This window comes from Rhineura floridana, chromosome 2 (assembly GCF_030035675.1).
Source record: "Rhineura floridana isolate rRhiFlo1 chromosome 2, rRhiFlo1.hap2, whole genome shotgun sequence".
Lineage (NCBI taxonomy): Eukaryota > Metazoa > Chordata > Lepidosauria > Squamata > Rhineuridae > Rhineura > Rhineura floridana.
The window spans coordinates 5388331-5415003 of record NC_084481.1 but is presented as its reverse complement, the minus strand read 5'-3'; the positions used below and the strand labels follow the sequence as shown (position 1 = coordinate 5415003).

The following is a 26673-nucleotide window of genomic DNA, read 5'->3' as shown; positions in this document are numbered from 1 at the left end:
AACCAGCACCTTGAACTTAGCCTGGTAGCTAATGGGCAGCCAGAAATAGATTCAAGACTGTACTTAATGGAAACCTCAACCTTTGATGTATAGTATTGATCCGTTCATGGGATGAAGGTGTTAACTGTTGTTTCTTGAGACATCAGTCTCTTTCTGATCTATGTTAACTATAATAATATGTCAAAAGCGATTGATTTCAATGTCTCTCTTTTTTTTTACAGTGACCGTTTTGGGATAAAATAACTGCCCATGACAATGTTTTTGATCTGAAAAGAAAGTTACTTGCCAAAGATGAAATATTTTTCTAATATTATGCATTCTCAGACAATTAAGAAATTAGTATGTGGGCCTTGATTGTGTCTGTGACTTAACTGTGTTTCCAAAACCACTCCAGCATGTTTTATAAAACAAAGTTTTGACTAAAGTCATCCAGTCAAACTGGATTAATTTTTACAAAAGAAGTCTGTAGCATATTTAGAGAGTAGCTCAAGGACTGATTCTGACCCTGAAATATGGGCCTGCCAAGGGGCAGATTCCAGCTATATATGGCTGGAATTTAAGGTATGGATTGATCAGAAAGCTCTCTTTGTGTGTATTTTATTATTTTGGGATCCCCCTTTTTACTTCCTTTTTTGGCCATAAGAGGAACATAAAAAGAGCCTGCTGGATCAGGCCAGTGGCCCATCTACTCCAGCATCCTGTTCTCACAGTGGCCAACCAGATGCCCATGGGAAGCCCACAAGTAAGACCCGAGTGCAAGAGCACTCTCCCCTCCTACAGTTTCTAGCAACTGGTATTTGGAAGCATACTGTCTCCAACTATGGATACAGAGCATAGCTATGAGGGCTAGTAGCCACTGATAGCCTTATCCATGATTTTGTCTAATTCTCTTTTAAAGCCATCCAAGTTGGTGGCCATCACTGCCCTTGTGGGAGAGAATTTCCATAGTAACATTGTGCTGCATGAAGAGGTATTTTGTCTTTTCTGAAACTTTAAATATTCAGCTTCATTGGATCTCTACATGTTCTACTTTGTTATTTCGTTATTAAATTTATATCCTGGCCTTTCTCCCAGAAGCTAATTACTTATTGTTTCACGAGAATGAGGGTTTAACCATTGCTTCCTTATTTCACTGTTTCCTCTTGTGGTATTAACATCTAAGTGTAGGTGACCAATCTTCTGCAGTGTTCAATGAACACTGAGTTTCCTCTTCAAAAATGCTTACAAGTGTTGCATGCTGCTAGAATCAAACCTAGTGGCTTGGATGTTCAGACAAGGAATGTTTCTGCCCTGTGCCTCCGAATAACACTCCATAGGAGCCCAGGCAGCTGCAGCTACAGAGGACAGTGTACTAGATTCTTGTGAAGTAGATTAGGCTGGGAAACAGTGAGTGCCCCAAGGTCCCCCATTAAGCTTCAAGGATGAATGGGGGTTTGAATCTGGGTTTCTGTATTCCTAGTTATACTGCTACACCACTTCTGCTCCCAAGATGGCAATGACTGCATGTATATGTTTAGATCAGTGATTCTCAAACGGTGCGCCCAGGCACACTGGTGCGCCCTAAGAGGTGGCTAGGTGTGCCTCAAATATTATGAAAGTATATTTTAAAAAATGAGAAGAAACCCATTTGTATAGGGTAAGTAATAGTTTTCTATAGTTTATTTTTATTCATAGTTTAAAATATATTGATATATTTTTAATTTTGTACACGAAGTGTGCCAGAAAAATTTTATATGTTTTACAGTGCGCCGCGAACCAAAAAAGTTTGAGAACCACTGGTTTAGATAATCGTCTGCTGTGGGTTGATGTGTGATGGTAGAAGTGGCTGAAGAGATAACATGTTATGCACTCTCTCTTGTAAGTGGCATCCTCTTGCACAAAAATTGGGCAAGATCCATCATCCCATCAGGGAATGCAAATAGATTCCCCTCCGTCCTTTCCCCCCATGCCCTCCCCCAATCTACTGAACTACAGTTCCCATAATCCCTGACCATTGGTTGTGCTTGCTGGGGCTGATAGGAATTGTAGTTCAGCAACATCTGGAGGACCAAAGGTTCTCCACACCTGGATTAAATGATGGAAGTGTTTGTCCTGAATGAGCCCCTAGGATGACTAAAATTTTACATATTTGCTACTTGACAGGAGTATATGCTTTTAATGCTAAGTCTGAAGGCTAACTACTTGTGACTGTCTCTTTACTCAATTCTGACTTGTAACAGAGTGTGAATTGCCTTTATGGAAAAAATATGAAAAGTGATAACAGGTGGTGCAAATGCTTTGTGGTGTTTGTTAAGTGGTGGCAATTCTTCACGTAGCTAACATACATAATATTAACATTTTAAAAATAATTTAAATTGTTTCAGAACTTGTTTCACAGTAATAACTATAGTGCTGTGGCTGTATAGAACAGTTACTGCTATAGAGGTGATATTGGTAAAGGAAAGCTGGTGAATTAGTGTCACTTGCAACACATCTGTAGTCTGTTTTGAATATAAAACAGATTTTTCAGGCAATGCTCTTTGAAGTGGTTAAGTATTGGTAAAAAGGTGGTTCTCAAATTTAGTGAATTAATATGTGCCGCTAATCCAAGAGTGGCTAAGGTACTACCAACGTTTTGGGTTCATACTCTCTTGCATTCTAAACTATTCACAGGTGAGTTTACATAGTATCCTTCACTAACATTCATGAAATTCTTAAGTACCACCAAACGTTTTAAAAATAATGTATATTCCACTGGCGAATAGCCTGATGACAATTTAGATCTTTGTGTTAGAGGTCTAGTGGTTAGAGTGTTCGACTAGGACCTAGGAAACCAGGGTTAAAATCACATTCAGCCATGAAGCCCATTGGGTGATCTTGGGCTGAAGCTCATTGGGTGATCTTGGGCCAGTCACCATCTCTCAGCCTAACCCACCTCACACAGTTGTGAGGATAAAATAGGGAGGAGGAGAATCATGTCTGCCACCTCAAGCACCTTGGAGGAAAAGGTAGGATATAAATGTAATAATAAGTAATAAATAAAAAATGTTGTATGCTTAATATCTCATCTTTTAAGAGTCTGCTTTTATAAATATTGCTAAGTACTATTTACCCATTTTTCTCCACAGTTTGCCATGTGGGTGGATGCTGTTATATTTGTCTTCAGCCTGGAGGATGAAATTAGCTTTCAGACCGTGTATCACTACTATAGCCGTATGGCAAACTATCGCAACACTAATGACATCCCAATGGTACTTGTGGGAACTCAGGGTAAGTGTCTTTTGTGCCATCCTTCCTTGTAAAATATTTCATCCAATTGTTTGGCCCTAATTTTTTTGTTTTTTAAAGATGCCTCTTGAGAGAACTATGTTGAACCGATAGTACCTAGGACATTCCCAATAATGTTCTAGGGGTGTTTTTTTTTTGTAAAATACCCTTATTCAGAATCTGTTGAATGTCTCATCAGTGAAATTTAATTTCTCCCTCAAGACTGAAGATGAAAATTCAAGATGATTAAATTCTTAGTAACATTTCATTGAGTAAAATGTATAGAGTAAAGCTAAATGGTTAATCATATTTGCAAATTGTGTTTTTTGCATTATAGCCCTAAAAGATAGTGTGTTTACAGTAGCAGTAGATGTTGCATTTTTTTCTTATCCCCATGTCACCCTGCTAAGTCCACAAACACCCTTTTGACCACTACTTCGTAGCATAGAAGAAAAACTCTATAATTAGTTGCAAAATGAATAACTAAATCTCTTGGATGTGATTTATTTGTACCAAAGTCTTGTCTCTGCCGTGGTGGTTTCTATCCTTACTTAAACCCTCAATAAAGCAAATACAGTTTGAGATTGCCCAGTATAATATACAGTATGCATCATGTTCTGATTTGTTCTTGTTGTTCTTGTTTTTTGAAATTTCGTAGTAAAATTGATTGCTATTTCACTACAAAGACTGACATCAAGTGCTGGGTTAGATCAAGATTCTGTTTAGTCTGTCATAGTGGCTTGGATTCCAAAATCCTGTTGTGTCATTGGAAAGCACTTTTACTTGACTGTGATTTTTTTTTTTTGGCAGTTCCCCCCTCGACCCCTGCATAGTCTCTCTCAAACTAATGTGGGAGGCAAGGGCAACTTCAGATGGGAGGATTAAAATCTTTGTGTGAGCAGAGTATCATCTTGATTGAACCCTTGGTCTCAAAACAATGGCCAACCTTAGACAGCTGACAAGAAATGTCTGTTGCTTGTTTATAGCACTTAGCAACCAAAGTGGATTTCTCCCACTCTTTCAGGACATGCTTTTAGACATTCTAATATAGGAAATAAGAAGCTTTGAGTAGTAGTTACAGTATTCCAAATCTTTGATATTGGTTCTAAGGTTGATGCGAGGGAATGTGCTTCCTGGTACAGGGAAAAAATGACTATCTAAACCCTTGTCAGTGTAACTCTTTTATCTTTGCGTTGTTGCAGTTAGTCTTTCCAGGCATAAACATGTTGAATTGTAGGAAAGACCGTTACAGTAGAGTTTGAAAGCTCCTGACTTCATCAGAATCTAAATGAGATCCTGAAAAATGGGCTAGCTTACTTTAGATTCACTAATAGGCAAAAAACCCTTGCTGTTTAAGAACGTACCTATAGCCAGCTATAGTGAATGCACCAGGGGAGCAGCAGACCTGACCTCCTTTCTGAGATATTGGACTGCCCTACAAATTTGTCAAAATGCAAACACAATTTGGGTTGGTTTTTCACAGTGCAATCCACTTCCTGTGTAGCTTGGAAGAATTTGGTAACATGCTCCCCTGATGTATTCACTATAGCTGCTCAATTGCCCTGCTTTTTAAAGTTGGATAGAAATATCTGTTGGCTATAGGTACCTTCTTAAACCTTAAGAGTTTTTCTGCCTATTAGTGTATTTCTCTGCTTTTTAATATGGGAGGTAAGAAATGGGATCCTATGCAAGTTTGCTGAGAAGGGATTGATCATTCGCATGCTTATTAAGTTCATTGGGGTTTACTCCCCTGCAATCATGCTTACGATAGGTGAAACTGACCATGAGAGAAGAGAAGGGAAGGCAGGGGGATGGAAGCAGGTGGGAGGGGGGGAGAAGGGAGGGGGATGAAGGGGCAAGAGGGGGAGGGGAGGAGCAGGAGGGAAGGGATAGGAGGGAAGAGGAGGAGAGGTCAAGTTTGATTATTTGCATGCTTATTGATTTCAATGGGATTTAATCCTGTGCAATTGTGCTTAAGATAGGTGAAACTGACCTGGGGGAGGAGCAGGAAGAGGAGAGGAAGGGAAAGGGGGAAGGGAAGGGAGGGGAGAAGATTGGGTGGGTGGGCACTGGGCAGAGAGAAAGCCCCTTTCCTTTTCAAAAGGAAAAGATTGTGAACAGTATCATTACTTTGGGGGGTTTCACCACTTTTTGTTTTTACAGCAGGCACATGTAGTTTCCCACCCAAATTTAAACCAAAGCTGTCCCTGGTCACATCCACACCAGACATTTATTTCACTTTAGACACTAATGGTTTCCCCCAAAGAATCCTGGGAAGTATCATTTGTGAAGGGTACTGAGAGTTAGGAGACACCATATTCCCTTCACAGAGATACAATCCTCAGAATTCTCTGGTAAGAAGGGGTGACTGCCAAAACACTCTGGCTGCTGGAGCTGTGTCAGGGGCATAGGAGTCTCCTAACAACTCTCAGCACCCTTCACAAACTACACTTCCCAGGATTCTTTCGAGGAAGCCAGAACCGTTTAAAGTGGAAAAAATGTCTGGCTTGGGTGTGGCCCCCTGATTAGCCAAACCAAACAGCTGTTAGTCTGGCTTTTAGAACACTGATAGTTGGTTCAGTGCATTTCCTTAAGTTTTAAACTGCAGAAGATGAAGGTGAGAGTATGGTGGAAGGTCAGTAATAGGATTACAAGTACTCTTTTAACTAATTTCTAACTTTTAATTTCAACAAATCATGAGACACTGACAGTTGGTTCTTACTGAGCATGCCTGCGCTACCATAGACTTCAATGTTAATATTCTTAAATGAATCAAAAATCAACCGGGCATTTTTTAAACTTTTAAACTGTAGAAGATGAAGGTGGGGAATGGGGCAAGGTCAGTGACAGGATTACATGTACTCTGTGAACAAGGCTGATATTTAATTAATTTCAATAAATTATGAGACCACTGACAGAAAAAAGTCTGGATTGTTTTACTCACATTTCAAACTTTGAACTCTGGATTCTCTCTGAGTGTTTTGTGTATCACCATGAAAACTTAAGAAGGTTGTTTAGCACTCTCATGGCAGAGAGCTTCGGCTATGGGATGGTATACAAAGGCAATAAATAAATAAATAATAATAAATAAACAATAAGTGTATATCATAATTCAGTTGATTGAAATAGTTAATAGCCATATATTTACATAATGGTGATTTCAGACAAAACAGTTCAGCTTGTAAAATCTTCACCAGACAGTTAATAAAAAATAGGTGAAATTAAAACAAGACTTTTCTCTAATTGCAGACTTTCTCTTGGCTGTTCTTAACTGTGGGTTTGAGGTATATCCACAATCCTGCAGAGGGATTATCTGATGAAAAACAAGTACTTCCAAATGATACACTCTATGATACAGCAGCAGATTGCGTTTGTTGCATTGTAAACATTGAGAGTGGATTCAAAGTACACAAGCAAAGATGTACTGAAAACTATTCTTTTACCTTAATATTATGTAATATGGTGTTGTCCGGTTCCGGTTTGCTTGACGCTGGGTGAGCCTTCGTTACATCTCCAACCAATTTATTTAAACTTTTAATTATCTTACTCTTAAAGTTCCTTACTGACTTCTCCAACAAATAAGATTGGTTTCAGGACATGTTTTTGCCTGCTTAGACGAAACTGCCTGGTGGCTAACTGCCAACTTTACTTTCTGTCCTTGAAACGTCGAGAATTCATCGCCTAGGCCGATAACTAAATCATTCAGTTATTTCTTACAGTTACATATTTTATAATATGGTCTTAACTAGAAATGAGAGGAAAGCCTTGGTCCCCCCCCTCCACTAGTGTGCTTACCTGAGGAAAAATTGAAGACTAAGAATCAGAGAAGACTGAAAACGTCTCACCCAAAAGCTTCTAAGCAGGACCTTCCTTATTCTTCTAAAGAATTAAAGGGGCAGTTAAAAATTATGGACTTCTATGATACTTCATCACATCAATCTTCTGAGAGGGAATTATGTCCAGCCGCATCTACACCCTTGGATTGGTCCCTTCCAATTAAGGCCTATACACATAATAAAACCAGCGAATCAGCTATGATGGATTTAGCCACGGAAATTGAGCTAGCAGCCGGCCAAAATTTAAATCATTTAAAGTTCTCTAATGGTGGTAATGCTAATGGAGCAGTGCTGACCCCCATAGACAACTTTACGCAGGAGATCACTCCCCAGCAGTTTGGTTCATGCTTGAAATCACATCTTGCTGTGGTAAAAGCATCAGAGATGATCTCTGCCTCCGACGATCACCTGGGCCGAGCCTTGGAAGAGTCTAACAATCAAGTGCCACTGGCCACTTACTCTTCTAGAGATGATATCTTATTAGGCTCGATTCTCACGATGGCAGAGGACCTTGAACATATCAAATCCTTTCTAAATGAATGTAATTCATTATTAACAACTCTAGTAGCTCTATCTTGCGACATTCAGTCGGTGCGCCAGCTACCCACACAGATGAACCCAGCAAACCATCCTTTGGTCAAAGAGACTGCCCCTTCGAATTCTAAACGGAAAAAGAAAAGGGACTAAGCCTTTCATCAGAAAAAGACCAAAAATATTAAAAACATCAAAACTTTTAAATCTACCCACAACAACAAGATGAATTTTAAGAGACTTTTTAAGTTATTGGAAAATCCAATAACCAAGAAAAGGACACTAAGAAAACCACGTCGTCTCCAGAGAGGCCCCCAGATAAGGGGTGCCCACCAAAAATTCCTGATCCTGCAACAAGATCGTACCCCCTGGTTTGTCTAAGAGAGAAACAGAATAATCTTAATATTGCAAGGGATACACAGTGGACTTTACACCAGGACCCTTGGAATGACATCTTGGTGGGTGCCTACTCACCTCAAAATAACTCAACCTGGGACCCTCCGCAACAATGGAACCTTGTGCTTAATAGAACAAAGTTGGTTCTTGAAAACTATCCTAAACCGAGGGGCTAAATTCATTCTTACTACAGAAAATCTCATCTTATATCTATCATCAACAAGGTTATGATAAGGCCCTTAACTATAAGACACATTGCGCGGGTGGAATATCTTTATTATAACAACATCACTGCTAGGGTGGTGGTTTCCTTTTCTTCTATAGAGGTAACAGGACAGGTGTGGCATTATAAAGATAAGTTGACTGAACTGGGCTTACTCACTATGAGATGTTTTGAAAACCTGTTGCCTCCAACGAGTTTAATATCACCCTGTTCTAATCTCCAAGGTGGCATGTTGTCTCCATTTCATTCAAACTATGAATTGCTGATTGACCTGGACTCTCGAGAACAACGGTGTAATGAATATACCCTTCCCAAAATACTTGAACCTGTAGTCCGATCTAATGCTATTCGTTCTCCAATTGGCCTATACCTGAAGGACTCAAATAACTTGACTTTAAACTCAAGGATGTCACCACCTTCGGGACGTAACAGCCCAACTCCTGATCTACAGATCCAGCCTCAAATTTCAACGGATAAAGGATGTATTCATGCCTTCTGGAAGGTTAACCCTCTGGTGGAGGAGGAACGGGCCTTGTTCCAGTCTTTCGGTTTGTTGCCAATGCCTGAAAGAGATAAAATCCTGAATAGACTGGTCCAACTTTCTTTGCGCCTCTCCCTTATTCATGAACAGTCAACGAGAAATACACTCAATCCAATAGATTTGAACGTCGAGGAAAAGGTTGCCTCGAGTTTGTCTCCCAAGAATATTCAGCCTTCTATTAGTGAAAGTATCCCAGCGGCCGCCTTTCAACATGCGTCCAATAGAGGGAACTCCCCATCAAGGAAGACTCCTGTGATACAAACTATGACCTCTGATACTTACTTTGCTAATAATATGAAATTACCTTCCACTAATTGACAGTGGTCAATACTTTCATGGAATATTATGGGCTGGTCTAATAAATTTAGAGAAGAGGATCCATCCCCCTTCCTACAACAATTTAGGATAATCTGTTTACAGGAAACCTGGCTGACGACGGAAACCTCTATTTACCTAAACGGTTTCCGTTCTGTTACGCTACCGGTGACCAAATTTAACCTTAAGGGCAGAGGGAGGGGGCGTCTTTGTATATTTATCTCGGTGGATCTCATGGCTGACTTCTACCCCCTTGACCCTAATTGTGATCGTTGTGTGCAGGCGGTGCGCCTGCATGGTCCGGTGACAGGAGATTTGATCGTTATAAATGTTTATCTTCCTCCTTTTAAGGCAAGAAATACGGCTCCTGGCAGTATCTGGGATCACCTTTCGGAATACTTGGCTCTCCTGGAAGATCAATACCCGGCATGCAGACTGTTAATATGTGGTGATTTTAATGCTAGGATGGGATCTGGCTGGCCTTCCCGGCCTGCATCTAATCATGACCCCTCCCCTAACATTTTCCCTAGTGACAGAGTCTCCCAAGATCTGGTAGTGAACAAACAAGGCCTGAGACTCGTTGAACTGATACAGACTCATGGTCTAGAATGCCTCCATGGTTCAAGATTAGACCAATCTAATGGAACCTTTACCTTCTGCTCTCACATAGGGGCCAGTGTGATAGATTTCACCTTGGTGTCCAGCACACTTTTTACAGAAGTTTCCAAGTTTTAAGTATTGGACAGAATAGACAGTGACCATTTCATCTGCCTCCCTCAGGCTCCCCCCCGACTTTGCCACCTCCCGAGGAGACCCAAGTAGCTGACCGCAGATTATGATGGTCCCCGACCCTTCAAGCTGATATAACAAAACTACTGGAGAGTCTTACCATCCCTTCCCCCATGATGGGGGAGCTGGGCATGATGGACGCTCTCCTCTCTTATCAGAATATTATTTCCCTTCTCAAACCTCTGGTGAGCCATACAGGCCCCCAAAAATCTATTTTCCTGAAAACCAGGAAGTGGTTTGATTCTGATTGTAAAGTGGCTAAACGCCAATTAGTTAACTATGCAAGGAAAAGAAGAACTGATTTCTCTTCTTTCGACTATGTCCAACTTGTTTATCTCCGCTCCAAATACAGGGCTCTTTTGAGACAAAAAAAGTATAGCTGCACACAATGGCAGCTACTTAATCAGGCCCTTTTGGAGGGCAACGAACGGCAGTTCTGGTATATGGTATCAAATCGTTCGAATGCATTTTGTTATTATGACTCCGGTCAAATAAACCCCTCTGTGTGGATTGATCACTTTACAAAACTTTACACCACAACGGCTGCTCCCAGTATCTTGTCCTTATGCCCTCTCCTGGATAATCTAACTAATTGGCCGCCAGTTACAACAGCCCATATTAAGACTCTTATCTCTCTATTGAAAAGAGGTAAAGCACCAGGGGAGGACATGATTCCGCCGGACCTGTTTTTCAACTTTCCAGATTGGTGGGCTCCTATTTTGGCGAACTTATTTACCTTTATCAACGCCACGGGCATCATGCCTGAGGGCTGGAAAAAAAGTATTGTCATCCCTATTTTCAAAAAAGGAGAAAAAAAAGACCCTAATAATTATCGACCTATTAGTCTCTTAGATGTAGGAGCTAAATTGTACAGTAGATTTCTCTTACTTAAGCTAGAAGAATGGGAATTGGCCAATATTGTTATCCATCCTGCACAGGCGGGCTTCCGAAAAGGACAGTCCACCATTGACCACTGTGCTACACTGCTCTTCTTGGCTAAGAAATCAATCAAGGGACCCACAAAACATCTCTATGCCGCCTTTGTCGACCTGGCGGCCGCTTTCGACTCTATTGATAGAGATCGTCTGTGGGCCAAATTGGCCTGTACTAATATCGACAGACGCCTCCTATTTCTGATTAGAGAGCTGTATACTAATAATAGTCTCCGAATCAGGGTGGGTAATAATCTAACTGTCCCCATACTGACTAACAGAGGGGTAAAACAAGGCTGTCTTTTAGCTCCAGCCTTGTTTAATCTATACTTAAACAATATAGTCAACGACCTAGCAGGACCAAAATTTTTTCCCCCTTCAATAGGAGCTAGAAAACTCTCCATGTTATTATACGCTGATGACATGACTCTTCCCTCCTTGACCCCTGTTGGTTTAAGAAGGTTATTGGCAAATTTAGAGGCATACTGTAAAAAAGAATCTTTACAGGTAAATCACCAGAAAACTAAAATCATGATCTTTGGGAAAAGATACTCTGAACATAAATGGTCCATAGGGAATCTCCCTATAAATCAATGCCGTTCTTTCAAATATCTTGGTATTCTTTTTCAAGATACCTTATCATGGAAAGAACAAATTGCTGCGGTAAAACTTAAAGCCGCAAGATCTGTTGGTAACATTCTTCGTTTCTATAGGACTGAGGGCGGCCACTTAGTAGCCCCCGCCTTGAAAGTATTCCAGAATAAGGTCCTCCCCCAGATCACCTACGGGGCAGCGATTTGGGGTTGGTTGGTACCCTACTCCCCTATACTGGAAGGTATACAAAATAAATTTATTAGACTACTTTTGAATCTCCCTGGTTCCACACCGGCGGCCTTGTTACGAGCTGAAGTGGGTTTGTTGCCGCTTAGTGCTCGGATTCATCAATTATTGTTAATCTATTGGACTATCTCAATAAACTCACCTTCTAAGATCTTGGCGAAAGCTTGTTCAAAAATGATTGGCATGGACTCTAACTGGATTTCAAAACTACAAGCCATCCACTCACTTTATCATATTCCACAAGATTCGCCCCTATTATTGACTAAAGTAAAAATACAAGCTCAGATAAAATACCATAGTGAGTGGATGGATAGACTGACAATAATAAACTCTAAGTTTTCTACCTGGTTCAGACTGTATAAACTGGATCATATTAGGGTGCACTATCTGTCAATTCCGCTACCAACTCATTTACGCTTCGCCTTTACAGCCTTAAGATTCCAAACTATGCCAACTGCCTATCTGTCCCGTCGCTACTTGCAGCTCCCTATGGACCAGCGACAGTGTATATGTCACTCTGGAAAGGTAGAAGACCTTCCCCACTATCTCCTGGATTGCCCCCTTTATGACCATCCAAGAACCAAGTTTCTTAATACTCTAATTAATTGTCATGAATACCACACTATAGACCAGATAGTTTATTTCCTTCTAGCTGATACCAACTATTGGGTGACTTACTGGGTAGCCCATTTTGCCTTGGCCGCCCAGAACCTGAGAGCAAAACATTTACTTCAACTGGAACCTAAGGAACATTAATATATGTAGATATTTTGAACTGATAAATGTATTTAATTAATTTTATTACCTGGTTTTACCATTTTATACATTGTTGTGAATTTGATTTCTTGTGATGTTGTGATGACCTATGGTCTGACAATAAACTCCACTCACCCTAAATGTAATATGGTGTTGTTATGTGCCTTCATGTCGATTACGACTTATGGCGACCCTATGAATCAGTGACCTCCAAGAGCATCTGTCATGAACCACCCTGTTCAGATCTTGTAAGTTCAGGTCTGTGGCTTCCTTTATGGAATCAACCCATCTCTTGTTTGGCCTTCCTCTTTTTCTACTCCTTTCTGTTTTTCCCAGCATTATGGTCTTTTCTAGTGAACCATGTCTTCTCATTATGTGTCTGATAACCTCAGTTTCATCATTGTAGCTTCTAGTGACAGTTCTGGTTTAATTTGTTCTGACACCCAATTATTTGTCTTTTTCGCAGTCCATGGTATGCGCAAAGCTCTCCTCCAACACTACATTTCAAATGAGTTGATTTTTCTCTTATCCGCTTTTTTCACTGTCCAACTTTCACATCCATACATAGAGATCAGGAATACCATGTTCTGAATGATCCTGACTTTAGTGTTCCGTGATAATCTTTGCATTTGAGGACCTTTTCTAGTTCTCTCATAGCTGCCCTTTCCAGTCCTAGCCTTCTTCTGATTTCTTGACTATAGTCTCCATTTTAGTTAATGACTGTGCCGAGGTATTGATAATCCTTGACAAGTACAATATCCTCATTGTCAACTTTAAAGTTATATAAATCTCCTGTTGTCATTACTTTAGTCTTTCTGACGTTCAGCTGTAGTCCAGCTTTTGTGCTTTCCTCTTTAACTTTCGTCAGCATTCGTTTTAAATCGTCACTGTTTTCTGCTAGTAGTATGGTATTGTCTGCATATCTTAAATTATTTATATTTCTCCCTCCAATTTTCACACCACCTTCATCTTGGTCTAATCCCGCTTTCCGTATGATATGTTCTGCATATAGATTAAAGAAATAGTGTGACAAAATACACCCCTGTCTCACACCCTTTCCGATGGGGAACCAATCGGTTCTCCATATTCTGTCCTTATAGTAGCCTCTTGTCCAGAGTATAGATTGCGCATCAGGACAATCAGATGCTGTGGCACCCCCATTTCTTTTAAAGCATTCCATAGTTTTTCATGATCTACACAGTCAAAGGCTTTGCTTTAATCTATATTATTTATTATTTATTTATTAGACTTTTATACCGCCCATCTAGCAATAGCTCTCTAGGCGGTGAACACAAGAAATACAATAAAATCACATAGTATAATACAACAAAAACATATAAAATAAAAGAATCTAAAATCAATCACAGCAGATTTTAAAATTAAGTTAACTTAAATTAGTATGCCTCGGAAAAGAGGAAGGTTTTAACTTGGCGCCGAAAGGATAACAATGTCGGCGCCAAGCGCACCTCCTCGGGGAGACTATTCCACAGTTTGGGGGCCATCTCTGAGAAGGCCCTAGATCTTGTCACCACCCTCCGGGCTTCCCTATGAGTCGGAACCCGGAGGAGGGCCTTCGTAATAGAATGTAGAGTACGGGCCGGTTCATATCGGTTTGTATAAAGCACAGGGTGATTTTCTTCTGAAATTCCGTGGTCTGTTCCATTATCCAGCATATGTTTATAATATGATCTCTGGTACCTCTTCTAAATCCAGCTTGGACATCTGGCATTTCTCGCTCCATATATGGTAAGAGCCCTTGTTGTAGAATCTTGAGCATTACTTTGCTTTCATGGGATATTAAGGCAATAGTTCAATAAGTACTGCATTCCCTGGGACCCCCTTTCTTTGGAATTGGGATGTATATTGAACACTTCCAGTCTGTGGGCCATAGTTTAGTTTTCCATATTTCTTGACAAATTTTTCTCAAAATTTGGACAGATTCAGTCTCAGTAGCTTGTAACAACTCTGTTGTTATGCCATCGGTTCCTGGTGCTTTGTTTCTTCCAAGTATTTTAAGAGCAGCTTTCACCTCACATTCTAAAATTTCTGGTTCTTCATCATACGGTTCCTCCATGAATGAATCTGTCATCCTGGCATCTCTTTTATAAAGTTCTTCAGTGTATTGCTTCCATCTTCCTTTTATTTCATCTCGGTCAGTCAGTGTGTTCCCCTGTTGATTATTCAACATCCCTATTCTTGGTTTAAATTTCCCTTTCATTTCTCTAATCATTTGGAATAGGGCTCTTGTTCTTCCCTTTTTGTTGTCCTCTTCTATTTCTATACACTAACTGTTGTAATAGTTCTCTTTGTCCCTATGTACTAGTACTGTATAGTTGCATTTAGGGTTCTGACCATGTTTCTATCTCTTTTTGCTTTTGCTTTCTTTCTCACTTTAAGCATTTTAAGAGTTTCTTCAATCATCCATTGTGGTCTTTCTCTTTAACTAGAGGTGTTGTCTTTTTGCATTCTTCCCTGTTAATGTCTCTGATTTCACTCCATAGTTCTTCTGTTCTCCGTCAACTAAGTTGAAAGCCTCAAATCAGTTCCTTATTTGATCTTTATATTCTTCTGGGATGTTATCTAAATTGTATTTTGGCATTATGATTGCTTTGTTCTCTTTTAGCTTTGCTCTGATTTTCGATAAGACCAGCTCATGATCTGTACTGGAGTCTGCTCCTGGTCTTGTTTTTGCAGAAAGTATGGAACTTCTCCAACTTCTGCTACCAATTATATAATCAATTTGATTACTATACTGACCAATTGGGGATGTCCACGTGTACAGTCATCTTTTCGGTTGCTCAAATATGTGTTTGCAAGAAACAAATTATTGGCTTCACAGAATTCTAGTCCCCCATGATTATCAGCACATCTTGTTTTGGTGTGTGATCAATTTCTTCCTGTACTTCTGCATAAAATATCTCCAAGTTCTCTTCTTCTGCATAGACTTGGATGATCATAGAATCATAGAATAGTAGAGTTGGAAGGGCCCTATAAGGCCATCAAGTCCAACCCCCTGCTCAATGCAGGAATCCAAATAAAAGCATTCCCGACAGATGGCTGTCCACCTGCCTCTTGAATGTCTCCAATGTTGGAAAGACCACTACCTCTCTAAGTAATTGGTTCCATTATCGTATGGCTCTAACCGTTAGGAAGTTTTTCCTGATGTTCAGTTGAAATCTGGCTTCCTGCAACTTGAGCCCATTATTCCGTGTCCTGCACTCAGGGACTATTGAGATCCCGGCCCCCCTGTGTGTGACAACCTTCCATGTACTTGAAGAGTGCTATCGTATCTCCCCTCAGTCTTCTTTTCTCCAGGCTAAACGTGCCCAGTTCTTTCAGTCTCTCCTCATAGGGCTTTGTTTCCAGTCCCCTGATCACCCTTGTTGCCCTTCTCTGAACCTGGTTATGATTATGGTTATGTTAATAGGTTTCCTGTTTTATCTCATTGATATCACTCGCTCAGACCTTGTGTTGTAGCTCTTAATTGCTTTTGCTACATCACTTCTCACTATTAAAGCAACCCCATTTCTTCTTAAGTTCTCATTTCCTACATAAAATATTTTGTAGTTGCCTGACTGAAAATGTCCCATTCCCATTCATTTTAATTCACTCACATAAAGTATTGTAATGTTGATGCGTTCCATTTCTTGCTTGACGATTTCTAATGTTCCCTGGCTCATACTTCTCACATTCCATGTTCCTATTGTGTGCGTCGTACAGCTCCGGAATCTCCTTTCACATTTGTGTGCATCAGCCTCTGGCCTTCCTTTCGGCTTTCACCCAGCTGCATCATTAGTCACAGCGCTACTCGTCCTTTGTTCTTCCCCAGTAGCTCAATGAGTGCCTTCTGACCTGGGCGTCTTATCTTCCAGCACTATCTCATGTTGCATTTTGGATACTCTGTTCATAGGGTTTTTGTGGTAAGAGGTATTCAGAGGTGGTTTACCATTGCCTTCCTCTGAGTTTGGATGCATGTTAGTCTGGTGTCTCAGCTTTGACCATTCTGCCTTGGGTGACCCTGCTAGGAGTCTAGCCTCTTGGTCTAGACTCCTGATGGCATTGCTCTCGGCTTCTTCAACAGTCTCAACCCCCCTCACCACATTAAGGTGTGCATCCTAGAGGGGGGTTATGTAATATAATGTAATATAATATATTTTAAAATCTTTAGTCAGCCTCTTGACTGGATGTGAAGAATTGTATTTTGTATAGGCAAGATCATATTAGCATGTAGGGAAGATAGTAAACAAGTTGACGTGTAGTGATCAGAAAAGGGTGAGTAATGACTAAGAGCTGTAGAGATGTACTGTGTGTGAGAGAGCATAGCTCTCATGATATAAGCATCACTCTGCAATGAGTGTTTTCTTTCAGTAAGGCATTAAGAAGGTGAAATAATTCTGGAAGCTGCAAGGAATAACACTTCCTTTAAAAAAACCTCTAGCTTTATGTGTGTTTTCAGATTGGCGGCAGGGTGTTATTACTCGGTGTACTTTGTTAGTTCTTTCTTCACGGATTTATTTTGTTGTCTTCACTTGGTCTCCATTTCTTTGGTGTGCATAGTACTATATCTTCTGAATCAACGACTTTCTTCATCTAAATCAGATGTGGGGGACTTTTGGCCCTCTAGATGTGGCTGAATTACAACTCCCATCACTCCTCAGCCAGCATGGTTAATGGTCAGAGATTATAGAAGTTGTAGCTCAGCAACATCTTGAGGGCCAAAGGTTCTCACACCTGTTCTCAACCCTTATTTGCTCAATATGGTAGTACTATTTCTGACTGCAAATCTTATACTTATTACAATTTTTTAGGGACTTTGGTAGCTTTGGATGGTATTCAGTGCTAGTCCTACTCAGAGTAGACCCACTGAAGGTAATAGACTTAAGTAACAGAGGATCATTAATTTTGTTGGGTCTACTCTGAGTACCAGTTAATTGAATGCAACCTGTTGTGTGTTGATGTTACATTGTGTCTATGAGGACATGTGGAAGACTTCTGTAGATGGTGTGAACTCTTGGAATGTTTTCTAAGGCTTTAGTAAAAGCACATGATGGATTTTCTAAAAGATAGCCCAGATGAAATATCTGCAACTTCTTATTTTGAGGAGGCAGGTCTTTGTATTAGTCGATTTCTTACCTTGCTAGGTTATGTATTGCTCAATTGGTTGCTCAGTATATACTATACATTCTCAAGATGTAAGGGGACCGCAGAATTTCCCTCACAGAATCAAAGCTTTCAGGTATGCTGTTTCAAAGCATGATGTTCCCGAATGTAATAGCTAGACCAGTGGTTCTTAATCTTTTTGGGGTCATGTACCCCTTGAGAATCTGATGACAGCTATGGACCCCCATAAATAAATAAATACACATTTATTTTATTGCACTGGAAATTTATTTATTTTTTGTGCCAGTTCACAGACCCCCCTGAAACCCATCCATGAACCCCCTAGCAATCCGTGAACTGCTAGGTTTTTTACCAGAACTAGTTATTAGGAGCATAGGACGTCTTTATCACTACAATGTCCCTGGCTCCCAGATTGTTTCCGGGTCCAGTTCAAAGTGTACCTTATCTTTAAATCCCTTAGTGGGTTAGGATCAGAATATCTCAAGGATACTCTTCTCCCATATGAACTTGCCTGCCCAGTAGAATTTACTAGGCTCTCCTTTGTGTTGCACTTGGTTAGAATGCAAGAAAGGCCTCTATGGAGCCACTTGCCGTGGGAGGCCCATCTTGCCCCCAGTTTGAGGTTTTCTGTCATCTTGTATAAACCTTTTTTCCAGCAACCACTTTGGTGTGCTAAATGATGGATTGTTTTATACTTCCTGGAATATGAACTTAAAAAAAAAGTACTCTGTGTGTGATGTTTTCTTTTCATTATTTTATTGTAAGCTGCTTTGAGTAGTTTTACATAGAAAGGCATACTGTTCATAGACAAACACCAGCAACAATAAATCAGCTTCAGCAGAGTAGCTCAAGGTATGACCTTCAGCAACCTCCTGCTCCAGTGGCAAAAGAGGACTACATTTCTAGAGATTTGCAAGGCGTTTGATGTTGCCTTCCACCAAAGGAATTTACAGGCTATTCTGAGAAATGCAACTCCCAAACACAGCCTTTGTGAGAGAAGAGGTGCATGAAGCAGTAGCGTGAGTTTTTACACTACTTTTCAAACAAAAGACATCCCTCCTCCTGCTTGGATCCTGATGTTCTGCTCAAGCTAGAGACATAACTTTTGATTTTTGCAAAACTGCTCCCTCTCCCCTGATACCTTGCCGGTTTTCGTATATGTAAGCTTAGAGACATAGTTTCACTTAAGAAGATTCTTGTCTGCAGCGTTTTTAAAATGTCTGGATCATGGAGGTGACCAAAGCATCTCTGTTTTAACTCATTCAGCCTTGTACAGATCTCACTTCACTTCATAAGCCCAAAATCCCTCTGAGGCCTCTTGGCTCAGGATTTCTTTGAATCTGATGAACACCCCTAATTTCTCCAAAAAGTATTTGAAACATTTTACAATTGATTTACTCAAGGGGGTCTTTGGACATGAGATTTTCTAGAGATAGCATTGTTATGCAAGGTTAGCTTTGCATGTTGCTACAAAGACTCAGAAGAGGAACCACAAGTGACTCATAATCGTCATTTGAGGGGTATCCATTATCTCAAAAACTAGAGCCAATTCGGCAAAACTAATGTCATTTTTGGATTTAGCACCCCCAAAATACCTAAAGTCATTCAAACATCCTTGGCAACTAAAAAAAAATTTTTTTTTGTTGGGCTGTGTAATCTAGCTTTAATATTCATACTTCCGATTTTGGTATGTGATGTTTAAAGCTCTGGAGGGCCACATTTCTAATTCTACATTTATATGGGAATGCAGATTTATTCTGTTCATAAAGGTTCCAGTTTGCATATCAGCCCTGTTGGATTTTGTCCTTGGAGGAGAAAAAGTGAGTAAACCTGTGAACACAGATGTGGGAATAGTTTAAGTTTATTCAGTTATCTGTAAACAAAATGTTGTTTAAAAATACCTAGTATGCAAGACTCAGGATACTGTCTGTTCCAAATACTATTGTGCATTTAGTTCTAGAATTCCTACACCTCAGAAAAGGAATTCCAAAAATCATTTTAGAATAGAAGTGAAAGAGGTGCTAAAGAGCACCAAGGAGTTTAACTTGCCACTCTTTAATGAAAAAAAGTCTCAATTTAGGTTTTTGTATCTTGTGTTTTTGCATCTTATGAAAAAAATACCCTACTGTTTTCTTTGTAGATGCTATAAGTTCCAATAATCCTCGTGTCATTGATGATACTAGAGCACGGAAACTGTCAAACGATTTGAAGAGATCTACCTACTATGAAACCTGTGCTACCTATGGACTGAATGTGGAGAGAGTCTTTCAGGATGGTAAATAATTTTTTTTCTACACAGTATTATGCAGTACCAAATTCAAGTTTATTCTAGCAATGTTGTTGTTGTATTGAGTGGATCTTGAATCAATAAATCTTGAGTAATGCAGTAGATCTGAACATGTGTCTGGTCTCTACCACTTCAGACTGTGGGGGTTCCCTCCACATAAAAAAGCGTAATCTAGATGACTAGGAAAAGGCTATGATAGACCTCTCTGACATCTAGTTTCCTATGCGGAGAGAATTCTTTTTGTATGTGACCACAGACTGAAATGGTACAGTCCACATGCAGATATACCATATTGGTAAGACCTAAAAATCACTCTGCACAAGCCTGATGCCTATGGCTCTCTCCTTTCAGGACATTCTATTTACTAATGGTGCTCCCATAGCATTTGACAAGATCTGAAAACAAACACGCTATGAAATGCTATGTATGGAATCATATATATTGAATACTTAAACCAATGCAATTCTGACCACCTGTCATGTGTCTTGATTAATTTCTTCAGTTCTCTAGGCACTGTGCTGTTGACTTTCCTGCATATTGACAAGATCTAAGAGTCACCTACTCTCTAAAGACTCCTATGTAAGCTTAACATCCATGGTATAAGAGCAGAAGTCTGGTTGTGGATCAATAAGTGGTTAAGAAACAGGAAGGAGAGAATAAGAATAAAAATGGTAGTTCTTCAAATGGAGGGATGTAGAAAGTGGAGTTCCCTAAGAATCAGTATTGGGACCTATGCTTTTTAACTTGTTCATAAATGATCTGGAAGGGGTGATCAGTGAGCCCAGTTTGCTGCTGGTTGTTCAGGGTTGGGATGGTGGAGAGCTCCAAAAGGATCTCTTCAAACTGGGTGAACTGGCAGTCAAATGGGAAATGCAATTCAATGTAAACGAGTGTAAAATACTGCATATCAGGACAAAAAAAATCTAAATTTCACATTCACTCGTGTAGTCTGACCTGACAGTGACTGACCAAGTCATTGTGGACAATTTGATGAAGATGTCAACCCAGAATGTTACAGCTATGAAAAAGGCAAATACCATTCTAGTGATCATTAGGAAAGGGATTGAAAATAAAACAACTGATCTTGATGTTATGCAAATCTATGGTGCGACTGCACTTGGAATATGGTGCACAGCGCATGGTTATACTATAGAATTTGCCCCACAAGAGATAGTGATGGGCCCTCATTTGGATGGCTTTAAAAGACAATTAGACAAACTCCTAGAGCACAAGGCTATCAGTGGCTACTATTCATGTTGGCTATGCTCTACCTCCACTGTGGGAGGCAATATGCTTCTGATTATCAATTGCTAGGAATCACAGATGGCGAGTGCTGTTCTGCTCAGGTTCTGCTTGCGGGTTTCTGGTTGACCATTGTGAGAATAGGATGCTGCTGTAGATGGGCCATTGGCCTGATCCTGCAGGTTCTTAATATATTTCTATTTCATAAAACACAGCAGAAGGAAAATGTATGAATTTATTTATTTATTATTTGATTTAAATTCCGCCCTTCCTCCCAGCAGGAGCCCATGACTAAATACTCAATAGTACATCTTGTACTTAATCTTTCATATTCTTTGAGAACGTTTGCACCTTTCTCTTTAGTGGGAAAGGACACTAAGATTTTGCTACTTGTAATTGATGCAGCATGATCTAAACTGGTGCACCTTAAGATTATATCTATATTCACTAATAGGTAAAAAAAACCTTTGTGGTTTAAGAATGTACCCATAGCCAACATATATTTCTATCAAACTTTAAAAAGCAGGGAAATTGGGCAGCTATAGTGAATGCACCAGGGGAGCAGGAGACCTGACCTCCTCTCTGAGATATTGTACTACCCTTGTTATTGTTATATGCCTTCAAGTAAATTATGACTTATATTCAAAGGGTTTTCTGTAGGCTGCTGGAAGGTCTAGTGGTCTGGTTTTCCACAAAGACAGCAAGAAAAGCCAAGGAAAGGGTTAAGGCGTTCAGAAAGCTCAAGGACAGATGTGCAGCTGGCACAGAGCTTCTGTTGTCTATAAAGCCTTGAAACCGAAACCGCTTGGTGTGGGGGGTGTTAGTAGTGTTAGGAAAGTATTCTCATCTGTATAACCGTTAATGTCAGTAAAAGACTCTTAAGACTAAAGGCTCGTGTGTGTTGGTCTCTTCTCTTGGGTGATCTCTCGGGTTGGACTGGACCTCTGGGTACACGTAGTTCATTACACCACTGCCAACAAGGGTTATGGGCCCAGCCTAGAGGCACAGACGCCCAGCCTAGAGGCACAGACGCCCAGCCTAGAGGCACAGACGCCCAGCCTAGAGGCACAGACGCACAGACAGACAGCCTAGAGGCACATCGCAGCAGAGTGTTTGAAGCCTGTTGGACTACGGAATAGTGTTCCCGAGGCATGAAGGAGACGTGGCTTCGGGTATGGCGGTCTCACTATCAGCCGGGATGCCTTTGGAACGGCTCACTGAAAGAAACTATTCCAGTTGGTGCTTGAGAATGCAAGCTTTCCTAACCAAGGAAGATTTATGGCAAGTAATCGAGGATGACCCACCGGCAGCACCGCAACCGACTCCATGGATTCGGATGGACGAGAGGGCGAGATTGTTTATCATCTTGGCGGTGGATGATGCCCAGTTGCTGCATATTCAAGATAAACAGACAGCGAGACTTATATGGACTGCTTTGAGCGAAATTCATGTGAGAAAAACAGCCAGCAGCAAAATACACTTAGCACGAAGGCTCTATCAGATGAAGCTGGCTGAGGACGGGACAATGTCTGCTCATTTGTTGGAAATCAAGAAGCTGTTTGCAGAACTGCAGGAGAGGAATGTGGTACACACGCAGTTGCAACAGGTCTATATCATTCTCTCTTCACTGAACTCTTCCTGGGACCCGGTCGTGAGCTCGTTGGAAGCAATGCCAGATGTGGGCCTGACTGTAGAGTACGTATCCGGAAAGCTGCTCCAGGAATGGGAGAGATGACAAGAAGCAGGAGGAAGGGAGAGGAAGGAGCAGAGAGACAGCAGAAAGCCAAACTTCAAAGACACAGAAGCAAGGTCTTTCGGACTAAAGGCTTGCTATTTCTGTGGCTCACGTAATCATCTACAAAGAGACTGTGCAGCGAAGCGAAAGGAACAAGGGAGGAAGCCTTCGAAAATACAAGTCGTAAAAGTGTCAAGTTCGAGAAAAATGGACAGAGACTGTACTGAATGGGTTGTAGACTCCGGAGCTACCCACAGTATGATTAAGGACATAGAAATGTTCAAAACCACGCTTCCCACGCAAGAGGATGTTGTGCTTGCAGATGGCACGCACAGACAGGTATTGGGGAGGGGAACTGTGAAGTTAAATGTCCTTAATACTGTAATGACTGACGTATTGTATGTACCAGGCTTAGAGAGCAATATCATGTCTGTTACAAAACTAAACGCAATGGGGTATGAAGTAATGTTTAAAAAGGGACATGTGAGATTAAGAAAGGGAACAAACTCTGTTTACGAGGATATATCAAGAACGCGCTGTATCATATCAAACTGGGTTGTGTTAGGTATGTTCTAGGGGCAGAGGGGAAGGTGACAACACAAAGGGATATTCGTGTAACAAAGACGTGCCCGGTGACAGAACCGTCTCTGGCATTCACCGCCGCTTTACCAGCGACTGATGTGACACAGGAGGATCCCTCCAGTGTGAATGACATCAGGCTGTTGTCTGAGACTGAGCAGGCCAAATGGCAGGCAGCCATGCATGAGGAGCTACATGCCATGGACAAAAATGGTACATGGACTTTGGAGAGTCTTCCCACGGGAAAGAAAGCTATTGGATGCAAGTGGGTATTTAAAAGGAAAAGGACTAGCACAGGGGATGTGCTATGATACAGAGCGCGCTTAGTAGCCAAAGGGTTTACGCAGCAGTATGGTACCGACTATGACGATGTTTTTGCCCCAGTCGTTAAGCATGAATCTATAAGATGCTTAAAATAGCTGCAGTGAAAAACATGAAAGTATATCATTACGATATAGGTACTGCTTTTTTGCACGGAGACCTACAGGAGGAGATACATATGGAGCAGCCTCCAGGGTTTGTAACCAAACCAGGGCTAGTCTGCAGGTTGCACAAATCTCTATATGGTCTTCGTCAGAGTGCACGATGTTGGAACACAAAGTTGGACGAAGTCCTAAAGTCTATGGGGTTTAGAAGATGCGTTGCGGATGCATGTGTATATGTGAAGACCAGTGGGGCTAAAACCACGCATTGTTCTGTGTACGTGGATGATATCTTGTATATATTCCATGACGAAAAGGATGAGATATGCTTCCATAACAGCCTTAAACAACACGTGGATACGAAGTGTTTGGGGCCAGTGACCCATTATCTAGGAACTGACACTATACACAGCGAAGATGGTAGCTTTATGTTGAGACAGGAGGAGAAAATAAAGCAGCTGCTAGATATGTGTGGCATGTCAGAGTGTAAACTAGTGAGTACACCCATGACTGTCTCGTTTCAGCAGGACACTAACGAGACGTTGTGTACAAATCCGGATCTATACAGACGCATTATAGGCAAGTTACAATACCTGGTGAAGGTAACACGCCCTGACATTTGCAATGCAGTCAGTATATTAAGCAGAAAGGTAGAAACACCAACAGAACATGACTGGCAAGGCATTAAGAGGGTGCTCCGATACCTCAAGGGCACCAACAAGAAGGGGCTAGTTATGTCTGGACAAGGAAAAGGTGGCATGGAATGTTATGTGGATGCAGACCATGCGGGTGAACTGACGAGCTGTAAGTCCACCACTGGCATTGTGATACTTCTACACGGGTCTGTAATCGACTGGTGTAGCAGAAGGCAAGCGGTAGTAGCCATATCCAGTGCAGAGGCTGGATAAGTTTGTCTACCGCGTGCAATGAGCTACAGTGGTTTGAACACCTGACACGGGAACTGTGTATAGAAGTCGAGAAGCCGATACAGGTGTATGAAGACAATCAGGCATGCATTGGGTTGGCAACGTCAGAAGCAAATACCAAGCGCACGAAGCACATCAGTGTAAGATACCACCACATAAAAGAATGCATACAGCAAGGGTTTATCACATTGGTTTACTGCAACACAAATGACATGTTGGCAGATGTCATGACCAAGCCAATATGCGAGGAGAAATACAACAGGATGGTTATGGGGCTTGGTATGTACTGACACAAAGAAATGACTGTAAATTGTGAAACATAACTGTAATCTGTGAATATAACTGTGAATAAATGATGTCTTTATGGAAAAGGTGGGAACTGTAGGCTGCTGGAAAGTCTAGTGGTCTGGTTTTCCACAAAGACAGCAAGAAAAGCCAAGGAAAGGGTTAAGGCGTTCAGAAAGCTCAAGGACAGATATGCAGCTGGCACAGAGCTTCTGTTGTCTATAAAGCCTTGAAACCAAAACCGCTTGGTGTGGGGGGTGTTAGTAGTGTTAGGAAAGTATTCTCATCTGTATAACCGTTAATGTCAGTAAAAGACTCTTAAGACTAAAGGCTCGTGTGTGTTGGTCTCTTCTCTTGGGTGATCTCTCAGGTTGGACTGGACCTCTGGGTACACGCAGTTCATTACACCGCTGCCAACATTTTCATGGTAAGAGGTATTCAGAGGTGGTTTACCATTGTCTTCCTCTAAGCCTACGGCACCTGGTATTCCCAGGCAGTCTCCCATCCAAGTACTAACCAGGTGTGACCCTGATTAGCTTCCAAGATCAGATGAGATAGGGCGTGTTCAGGGTAGTAAGGCTGTAACCACTGTACTGCCCTACATATCTGTAAAAATGCAAACACAGTTTGGGTTGGCCTTTCACACTTAACTGTGTAGCTTGGAAGAATTTGGTAGCATATGCCTCTGAAAATATGGTGAGTGGTGGCAACACCTGCTATCTCCAAAGGTGGAGAATTACAGTTTTGTATGTTTGTTGGTCTTCTTACTAGAAATTTGTGCCAAATTTATTTTTATTAATTTCAAAGCCTTTTTATTGGTCAGTGTCATATGATGGTGAAGACAGCCTGTTGTGTTTCAAACTGGAGGTTATATTCTATTTCTGTTAATTAATCTGAAACTGCAGTTTGATGTAATATCAGACTGATTACAATATGTTGCTACTTAAGCAATGCCTCTAGCTGCTGGAAAAAACAAACTTGGCCTGCCCAAGATGCATGTTTTCAGCCTGCTATGCTTAAACCACTCTACTAAAGGAAAGGTGGGCACAGTCAGTTAAAAACATAGAGGTCACCTAGAAATTTGTGAGAATATATTTCACCTCCCACTGTTTTATCTTGTGCAAACTGAGACACTCCTCATGTCCATTGGAGGCTATTCTGCACAATAGTCAGTGCCATTATTCCACAATTGTTTTTGGAGTTCTTTTTTTAGTGTAAATTATGTTGCTGTACTTCACATATTCACAGAAACAAAACCAAAAGAAAATGATTTACTATAGGAAACTTAACTAAAACTGTAAAGTAAATCAAACATATTTAAAGTGACTATCTGAACTATATCAACTGTGTTAATATTGCTGCTTCTTCCCTGCTAAAATAAGATCAATGTGTGATTTTCTGTTATTTGGGCAGATTGCAGGTGTTGCCACCACTCACCATATGCTCAGAGGCACATGTTACCAAATTATTCCAAGCTACACAGGAAGTGGATTGGACTGTGAAAGACCAACCCAAATTATGTTTGCATTTTGACAAATGTGTAGGGCAGTCCAATATCTCAAAGAGGAGGTCAGGTCTCCTGCTCCCCTGGTGCATTCACTATAGCTGCCCAATTTCCCTGCTTTTGATAGAAATATCTGTTGGCTATAGGTACGTTGTTAAACTGCAAGG

General features: G+C 40.9%; 1 protein-coding gene and 1 pseudogene across 8 annotated transcripts in view; one reads left to right on the top strand and one right to left on the bottom strand.

The window, feature by feature from the left end:
- The window catches only part of AGAP1 (ArfGAP with GTPase domain, ankyrin repeat and PH domain 1), a 639639-nt gene that overhangs the window by 98947 nt on the left and 514019 nt on the right, over positions 1-26673 (top strand). For all 8 annotated transcript variants that reach the window (XR_009760410.1, XM_061607665.1, XM_061607664.1 and 5 more), the window contains exons 5-6: positions 3108-3249; positions 19667-19801. Coding sequence is in view for 7 of the 8 variants with exons in the window: in XM_061607665.1 (XP_061463649.1) it covers positions 3108-3249; positions 19667-19801 (277 nt within the window). In the remaining variant the exon portion in view is untranslated. The remainder of the gene's footprint in view (positions 1-3107; positions 3250-19666; positions 19802-26673) is intronic.
- Positions 25471-25589, bottom strand: LOC133378541 (5S ribosomal RNA; annotated as a pseudogene).